This window comes from Phycodurus eques, chromosome 20 (assembly GCF_024500275.1).
Source record: "Phycodurus eques isolate BA_2022a chromosome 20, UOR_Pequ_1.1, whole genome shotgun sequence".
Taxonomy (NCBI): Eukaryota; Metazoa; Chordata; class Actinopteri; order Syngnathiformes; family Syngnathidae; genus Phycodurus; species Phycodurus eques.
In genome coordinates, this window is record NC_084544.1 from 2,516,368 (window position 1) to 2,525,992 (window position 9,625).

The 9,625-nt window shown below is 44.1% G+C and overlaps 1 protein-coding gene across 1 annotated transcript; it reads left to right on the plus strand.

Moving 5' to 3' along the window:
- Positions 1 to 423: 423 nt before the first annotated feature.
- Positions 424 to 8,991, plus strand: azin1b (antizyme inhibitor 1b). The gene is made up of 11 exons (XM_061664611.1): positions 424 to 594; positions 1,381 to 1,524; positions 1,632 to 1,843; positions 2,851 to 3,024; positions 3,124 to 3,296; positions 4,052 to 4,265; positions 4,806 to 4,880; positions 5,890 to 6,055; positions 6,207 to 6,316; positions 7,427 to 7,647; positions 8,236 to 8,991. The coding sequence occupies exons 3-11, from the start codon at positions 1,739 to 1,741 to the stop codon at positions 8,297 to 8,299; spliced, it is 1,302 nt and encodes a 433-aa protein (XP_061520595.1). The 5' UTR covers positions 424 to 594; positions 1,381 to 1,524; positions 1,632 to 1,738; the 3' UTR covers positions 8,300 to 8,991.
- Positions 8,992 to 9,625: the final 634 nt, after the last annotated feature.

Sequence of the window (9,625 nt, forward strand, 5' to 3'; positions counted from 1 at the left end):
ACATTTTTTTTTTTGTCTGTATGGGCCCTGCGTTTGGCTAGCGAGCATCCATGGTGTACTGTCCGCTCCCCCCCCCCAAAGTTAGCCGGGATAGTCGGTATACGTCTTCCAAAAGCATAAAGTGGCAAAAGGGAATGTCAGTCTGTGTGTATTGCTTCCAAATGTTTGTGACGCGACCTGACGACAGCACGCGCAAGGCGGCCCTGGGTCCTGAATGACGGCGGCGAGTGTCCGCTGTCCGTCCACCGGCAAGTGCAGCATTACGTAACGCAAATAAAGCTCAGCCCCGCCCTGCTCGGAAATACATATTTGGTTCGGCCCCAGTGGAACGCCGAGCGCTGATTGGGCTGACGCGTGGTAGAGGCCACGCCCACGGGCTGCTGCTGAACTTTTGCTACTTCCTGCCGCCGCCGCCGCCGCTCTAGTTCTCCTCCCACCGTCGACGAGACAGGATCTCCGCTACACCGACGCTTCGACGAGCCATATGGCCACAACAGCCGCCGTTCTTTCTTTTAACGTGGGGCCCACTACTCTTTAAAAATTCCGCCGAAAAAGAGAAGACGATTTTCTAAAACATTCTGGCCGTTATCTCACGTAAGTCAGGCAGCGAAGTGTGTGTGTGTGTTTCTGTGTGCAGTTAACATGGCGGGCTGCTCTTTTCCGCCTCCATGGCCCCAAACGTGACAGCACTGATTCTGTGCGCTCCTCACGTTGACTCGAATGTCGCAACGCATAGTTCAAATACCAGAAAATATTACCGAGCTAGGCTAAGTTACCGTGGGACATTGAATACCTCGTATGGACCGACGGTGCTTTAGTTTTGATGGGCTATTTATAACGTGAGCCATTAACGTCAGCGTCTATGGCGGCGTGCTTGGCGACGCCACAACATTCATCTGTCCTCTTTTTCGCCAACAAATCTTCAATTTTTCCAAACCAACGTATGCCGAGTCAACACAATTATCCCCCTATGCGACATTGGTCGCGTTGTAATGTCTATTAACGTGCATATTCGGTTTTGGCATCGCCATTGAATCGCTAATCTCATTTGTCAAGTTGTTTGCTGCGCATGCGCAGTTTGCGTTTCTCGGGACGTGGCCATTTTAGTAGTTTTAAAGGGCAGACGTGTTCCTCAGGCTAGAAACAAGTGGGTTGTGTTATTGAATTCCATAGAGGGGTGGCAAAAGTACTCACACTTTGTGATTAAGTAGAGCCACAGATACTCATGCAAAAGTATAAATAATCTATCCTATATATCTATATCTCTATCCATCTACAGGGGGAAAAAACAATGGCATGCTTGAATTTACTTCCATATGACATAAGATTACTATGTGGTGTTATATTGTTAATTGCGAGTGTTTCAATGTGTGTGCGCAGGGCTCCCCTGTCTCTGCACAGGTGTATGAGCGCTACCCAGAGGGCCTAGGGGCGGCTCTTTACCGGGAGCACTTCGACTTCAACGCTGAGCCGCCTTGGGATCCTAGCTGATAGCGGGACAGGTCCGTCTCCCGACTTGTCCATGTGAGTCCGCCCCGTGAGCGCATTGTTTCGCCTGCCCCGGAATCTCCCAACATTCATCTAATGATGTTTTTTTTTTTCTTTTTTTGCCCCCTGGCCCCCTTTCCCAGTTTGTTGCATAACCGGCAGGACCCCCCATTTGGCTCAGTCGTGACCCTCTCGCCGACTCACTCACACCCCTTCTTTATGATTTTTGGATCGCTGGAATACGGTTAAGATGAAAGGACTCGCAGACCGACCCGCCGGCTACACGGTCGAGCTGCTCTCGGGCGGCGCCACCCTCGACGACGTCATCGACGAGCGCATCTGCGAGCAAGCTCTGGTCCGTACATAAACCTCAGTGACATAATCTATAAACGTATCGATATCTGTAAAGTAATGTCAGACGCAAAATTTTGTTTCTGCAAAATAGTGGGCAGGCCACACATTGTGAAAAAGTACATAAGTTATAGTAGTTAGTAGTTACTAGTAGTTAACGGGGGAAAAAATCATACCGCAAGAAAAGTCACAATTTTGAAAGCAAAGTGTTGTAGTTTTATCTAAATTGTAATATCAAATGGGAAAAGTAGAAATTTTACAAAAGTAATTTTTATCAGAATGAAGTTGAACTATATTAAAAAAAAGGTTAAGAAGAAAGCCACGATTCTTCTTGTGTATAGTTTTAGTAGAATTGCAATCAATGCGGGGATACAAAATGTCAGCTTACCAGAATGAAGTTTAAATATTACCATGAAGTCATACTTTTACTAAACTTGTAATTGTATGACTTTAAAGTCATCATTTTCTGAGTTACTGCGACAAAGTGTAGCTCCCTGTAGCACAAACACGCTAATTGTCGCTAAAGATGCCGTCTCCACATAACTTCGAATGTGTGAATCCAGACTTCATTGTATGACGGAAAAAAATTTACTCATTTCACAAGAAGTCATAATTTTACAGGAAAAAATAAAGAAATTACAAGTATGAACATTTTTACAAGGTTTAGAAATTTTCGCGTAACCTCGTAATTTTGCTAGAACTGGAATATTACGTGGAAGGCAATCGTCAGTTTATCAGAATAAATTGGAACTATTATGAGGGTAATGTGGTCAATTTACAAAAAAATAAATAAATCATCCTTAGTATTGCAATGGAAATTTGTGTACAAGTCTGCCCACATTGGGAGCGTCAGTAGGTGGTGCTTATTTGGTTAGCAAATGACTTCAAATGGAGCCGACAGTTAACTCTTTAATATACGTCTGTGAACTGACGCAATTAGAGCTTCTGCGTGTTTGCGTTATATTTTAAGATATGTGCCACATGCTTCAAGCTAAGGATGTTGTCCGACAGGCGGAGAAGAGCGCCTTCATGGTGGGCGACCTGGGCGCTCTGATGCGCCAGCACGCACGCTGGCAGAGCGCCGCGCCACGGCTGCAACCGTACTTCCCGCTCCGCTGCAACCGCAGCCCGGCGGTCGTCGAGCTGCTCGCCTCCCTGGGCCTGGGCTTCGTCTGCGCCAGCAAAGTGAGCATTTTGATTTCATTCAAGCGCACTCGGCCGATTTGTCGCCTACTTAAGCAACGAGCTCAATGCTGATTTGGATGCTTTTCCATTCATTCGCAGGTCGAAGTCAGTCTGGCGCTTGAGCGCGGGGTGCCGCCCGACAACATCATCCTGTCGGGCGTCTGCAAGCAGTTGGCGCTCGTCAAGGCCGCCGCCAAGCACGGCGTGTGCCACCTCGTCTGCGAGAACGAGGCCGAGCTGGCCAAGATTGCGCGCCTCCAACCGCGTGCCAAGTAAGTACAACCCCAATTCCAATGAAGTTGGGACGTTGTGTTAAACATAAATAAAAACAGAATGCAATGATTTGCAAATCATGTTCAACCTATATTGAATTGAATACACTACAAAGACAAGATATTTAATGTTCAAACTGACAAACTATTGTTTTTAGCAAATAATCATGAACTTAGAATTTTATGGCTGCAACACGTTCCAAAAAAGCTGGGACAGGGTCAAGTTTACCACTGTGTTACATCACCTTTTCTTTTAACAACATTCAATAAGCGTTTGGGAACTGACGACACTAATTGTTGAAGCTTTGTAGGTTGGAATACTTCCCCATTCTTGCTCGATGTACAGCTTCAGCTGTTCAACAGTCCGGAGTCTCCGTTCTCGTATTTTGCGCTTCATAATGCGCCACGCATTTTCTATGGGAGACAGGTTTGGACTGCAGGCAGGCCAATCTTTTACTACAAAGCCACGCTGTTGTAACACGTGCAGAATGTGGTTTGGCATCGTCTTGCTGAAATAAGCAGGGGGGGTCCATGAAAAAGACGTTGCTTGGATGGCAGCATAAGTTTCTCCAAAACCTGTATGTCCCTTTCAGCATTAATGGTGCCTTCACAGTTGTGTATGTTTAACACAACGTCCCAACTTCATTGGAATTGCGGTTGTAGAAAGGAAGTGAACCTAATAGCATTACTGCTCAAGACCGGTGACAAGAAAAGAAGTTAGAATTTTCTGAATAACATTGAATGTGGTCTCGCAGGTTGTTGCTGCAGCTGAGGACAGAGGCCCACATGGCCGAGACCAGCGTGGCCTTCGGCGCGTCTCTGAAGAGCTGCCGCCACCTGCTGGAGGCGGCCAAGGAGCTCGGCGTGCTGGTGGTGGGCGTGGCCTTCCATGTGCCAACCTCCTGCCAGGACCCGCAGCGGGCCTACAGCCACGCGCTTGCCGACGCCCGCTGTGTCTTCGACATGGGGGTGAGCGCTCAGGATTTTCTTGACGGCGCGTCCCAAAAGGATTTGCAGCGCTGCGCTTTTTCCATATTTTATGAAACAGCCTTATTCCCGAATGGAATTAAAAATGCTCACAATTCTGCACACATCACATTACAACCTTGTCTTTTTGGATATTTTTGCAAATGTATTAAATAAAAAAAAAAATGCAATGTGGGGGAAAAAGTGAAGTTCGGACTATGTTCTGGATGCACTACAACTTTTGTCACAATTTGTTTTGTTACAGCATTATTCCAAAATGGAATTCCAAAGGCCATTCCTCTTTGTAGCACCTCCAACAAGTTTCAGATCCCTCAATAGATGTCCATTTAAAATAATCCATTTTGGAATGAGGCAAAAGAGTGAAGTGCTATGAAGTATTTGGATTGTTTTGCTTTTTTTGGGGGGGGGGGGGGGGTGTTTAAAATGGGAAACGCTGTGCATACCTTTCCGGTGCACAGTAGCTTGAGTGGTCCCAATGCTTTGCTTTTTTGGAGCCTGACGTTGAGTTGTTGCTCGTTTTAGGCCGACCTGGGCTTCGACATGAACATCCTGGACGTCGGCGGTGGATTCAACGGCTCGGAGTTCCAACTCAAACAGGTCAACAATACCTTAAATGACATCTTGATTATGTCAGACTTCGACCTGCTGTTTAGCGTCAGCCAGGACACAGATAAGACGCGTTTACTCTTTAGGAGGTATGTCACGCTAGCCGTTTGTTTACATCAGTGGAGAGCGTGAGGGAGTGCCGGCCACTTGAGGCTCATTTGGGTTTGAAACGGCCATTTTCGGTTCAGTTTGGCAAGAAAAGACACAGGAAGTCTGTCACAATGATTTGTGGTAATTTGTTTGAAAAACCATCCATCCATCCATTTTTCTGAGCCGCTTCTCCTCACGGGGGTCGCGGGCGTGCTGGAGCCCATCCCCAGCGATCATCGGGCAGGAGGCGGGGTACACCCTGAACTGGTCCCCAGCCAATCGCATGGCACATACAAACAAACAACCATTGGCGCACACATTCACACCTACGGGCAATTTAGAGTTGTCAATGAACCTAACACGCATCTTTTTGGGATGTGGGTGGAAACCGAAGTGCCCGGAGAAAAGCCAGAGTAGGCTCATATGTAAGCCATGTCCCAAAACGCACACACAGAAAGTCTGACATTTTGATTGGAAGTGGACATTTTTCCAGAGAGAACATGTCAGCTGGGTAACACACTTTGGAACCCCCTGAAGCCATCTTGACTTGGCAACCTGAAATTTGGTAGACATGTCTATCACGAGTTGACCCACAAAAAAAGTCTCAAGCCCGGAAAAACAAAGTCAGCCATTTTGTTTTGAACTGTCCGCTTTAGTGTCAGTTTGGACATTTCCAGTGGCCCTTCAAATGGAGTCTTATTAGAGATTTTGTCCGATTGCTACTAAATTTGAACTGAGTGTACTAGACAGATGGACAATGCAAATTTGCGACTAATTTGTTTTTCATTATTGTGTCAGTGTGAAGTTTTACTCAAGACAAATCTGCCTCCAAAATGTTTTTGAAAACTCAGCCCGAAGTTAGAATTTCGCCATGTAACTCTAAATGTACACGTTGCTGTTTCGTATGCAGGTGGAATCTGCCCTCAGCCCGCTGCTGGACACTTACTTCCCGCCGCTGTCCGGCGTGCACGTGCTGGCCCAGCCGGGCTCCTTCTACGTGGCGTCGGCCTTCAGCCTGGCCGTCAACGTGATCGCCAAGGAGGCGGTGACCCGCCGCTGGGACGGCTTAGCTCCAGGTGGGTCTACTTAATCGCTCGGGCCGCACAATATGGACGCGTGACCGTTGAGTCACGCACGTTGCGTAATTATAACATACGGCCGGTGCTCAAATTCTACTCCGCTGTCTTGTTGTTGTTGTTGCACGTGTTCCAACCTGCGTATGATCAGGTGAGAACGGCGAGGACGCGGAGTTCCTGTACTACATGAACGAGGGCGTTTATGGCCTGTTTGGCGTCAAGCTCCTGGGGAACGCCATCGCCGTGCCAGCGGTGCACAAGGTTTGAAGGCCGCCCACCTGACAGTCTGAAAGTGGGTCGGGGTTTATGGCGGATCTTGAGATTGTTAACAATGTGCACTGACCCTGTACACGGACGGGCGTGCTTTGTACACGCGTGTCCTACTCCAATCACCTTCTTAGCTAACTGATAGCAACACAGAAGTTATTTGGAGCGTGTTCCCATTTTGTATTTATTACAATACAAGGGTTAAGACCAGTTCCTTTGACCTAGTTCAATGTTTCCCCAAGACTGACATTTTCAATTCCTAAATTTGTTTATTGCCATAACATCAACACATCCTTTCCATCCTTGAGTCTTACATTTGAGTTTCCATTGTCATTAGGAATGACACAATCCTTCAATCCCCATTCAAAATTCTTACAAAGCCTCAAGACTCAAATGTATCTGCGGTCTCTATATTTGGAGGTTTTTTGACAAATTTGTAATTGTATACCAACTGAAGACAATTCAGTTTGTATTTTTGTAAGCAGTGTATTTTCTGAAAATTCTAAATATTTTTATAATATTGAGCCCATATTCCGCGCTCCTTATTGTCACATTTACTAAAGTTTAATGAAATTTACGCACACACACAAACTGGTATACAATCATCAGGGAGCCATTTTTTTTTTTTTTTAACATGTATAAGTTAAAGAACTTCAGACTAGCTTGAAAATAACTAACAAATACGTTTTAGGATTTTAATACTTAAAATTCCAGTGTTATTTGTCAAGTGTTTTTTATTGCAAAATAGAAAGCAAATGTTTACATGAAAACACAAAATTGTAATGAAAAGGAGCAGAGAGAGGAATAAATCTTAATTACAAAAATACACACAAAATGAATTATTTTCCATATAATACATATTAGTGTGATGGGGCTCTGGTGGCGATCAGATATGTAAATAAGCAACTCAGTTAATTTGACTGCTTTAGTGTTTTTTTTTGTGGTTCCAAAGGCTCCCACTGACCAAAAATGTATGCGCAAAAAACATGACTGTTTAATCATCATACATCAATATTTTTTTCCCTTTCTGTAAATCACTTAAACAACTTCAACCTTGTTCAAAACTACCATTGGTTTACATTGTGTCAATTGTTTTCCACGCAGCGCGCGCCGTGCGCCGACGCAGCAGTGTGCCCCAGCAGCCTGCGGGGTCCCACGCTGGACCAGCTGGACCTGGTGGTGGAGCGCTGCCTCCTGCCCGAGCTCAGCGTGGGCGACTGGCTGCTCTTCGCCAACATGGGCGCCTGCGGCCTGGACGACCACGCCGGCGGCACGTGCGCCTCGCCGCAACCGCCGGTCTACTACGCTGCCGCCGCCTCGGACTGGTAGGTGTTCTTCTGACGTGCTTTAGATTGTCATCGGCGTCGTTTGGTTTAAAACAAACCAACAAATTCCGGATTCAAATAATTTGATTGAAACCGAATGGGGGGGGGAAAAACCTCATGATTTCAATCATGAGTTTTGTTTTGATTTAACACAAATCGCAATTTAAATCATTTGATTTATATCATGCTTTAAATCAGACAAATCTACATCAGTCTAAAGTAATGATTTAAATTATCCCCCCCCCACAAAAAAATAATAATTTAAATATAAATTTTATTTGATTCATAGTTATTTAAATCAAACAAATCAAAATTTTAAAATCCCCCCCCCAAAAACTATTTTAATTTTATTTATCATGTTTATAGTCAAACCCCTATAAGTAATACAGGTATTACAACCTGATAAGTAGTACATTTTTAAACTTTAAACATTAAAAAAAAAGGGCTATATAGAAATTTCATGTTTTAATATCTGATTAAAAAACTTAAACCTTAAAAAACTTAAAACTTAAACTGATTTAAAATATCAACTCAAGATTGTCAACCCCGCAGCATGCCAATCCACTGACGCTTGGTTGTGGTCCGCAGGTATGAAATGCAGGAGGGGGGCATGACGCTGGACGGCGCCGTCAAGACCTTCTCCTTCGTGTAGTACCCCAAAAATTGCCCCAAGCGTCTTGCTGTGGTCAACATTCCAGCCAGCGTTTTATTACAAGATACCCCCCCCCCCCTTTTCTTTTTTTGCTCTGTCATTTCAAATCAATCCTGCCCAAGTGATGTTATGCAACAAAATGGACGACTCCGGAGATGGAACCCTCCCCCTACCGGCCACACTAACCCAGCAGTGGGGGGGCGGGAGTTTGCGCTCTTTATTATTGTCATAATAATAATCCCTTTGACAAAATTGCTAATGATCTCTATCGTCGCGTGTGTGTTTGAAGAATGGACGTACCTCAGACACTAGAATAGCTGAACAGAATCTTTTTTTTTTTTTTTCCCTTCTCCTATTTATTGGATCGAGTTGTGGCCACGGCAACAGCTTTATCCTAGTAAGATATTGTCTGGTTTTTTTTCAGTTTCCCTGAAAGGCTTCATATGTGCTGTGACTGTCATTTGTCACCTCAAAATGGTCACCAAGTCATCCACTGGCCCATTTGGACAGCTATCTTCGTATTCAAGGCAACCTGCCCCTTTGTCTGTGTTGCAAACAAAAATATGTATTCATAGTGACTTGCTGTCTAAAAGCACTAATGGACCACACCCTGTTGTTTTTTTTGGACTGTAAATTCTGTTTGTTGAAGTAATGAAAGTGATTAATTTAATACATTTCTGACTGAAATCATTCATCCTGAGTCAGTGTGATTGATTTACAGTGAATATTGGTGTTGCTGCAATGTAAATGCCAAGGTTTTGTAGAATACACTCTGTATTTACCTCTTTGACACAAATATATCTTTGTTAGAATATGGTTTTGCAATTAAATCTCCCTGTTCCCCATTCCCTCATTACAAAAAATATGCATGTAAGGTTAATTGGAGACTCAATGTGTGAATGTGAGCGTGATGCTGTCTTTGTGCCCTGACAGTGTATGAATGTGAAAGATGCATTTTGTTGGATGTGCTAAGGTGTGTACATTTTTGTTTTTTTTTTTTGCTTAAAACAAAAAAACACGATGTTGGAACTGGGATTGGTATTGGAGCTAGCCTCAGTTTACTTAATTTTTTTTTTATTTAGTAAAATGGTTACTTAAAAACTTCCTAATATGCGAGCATGTGTCAGAAGTGAGGTTTGTGTAAATGTCAGGTTTTTTTAAAAAATATAAGTACTGCATTACAAACGGGGATTTAGTTTTTTTTTTTCTTTCCAATAATTTTTTTTTTAAACTTTCATATGCCTGCTCAGTGAGCATAATATGAAGTGGTGAGCTCTGCGTATATACAGAAGTTTAAATATTTTTTTAAATGTTGAAAGTTAAGAG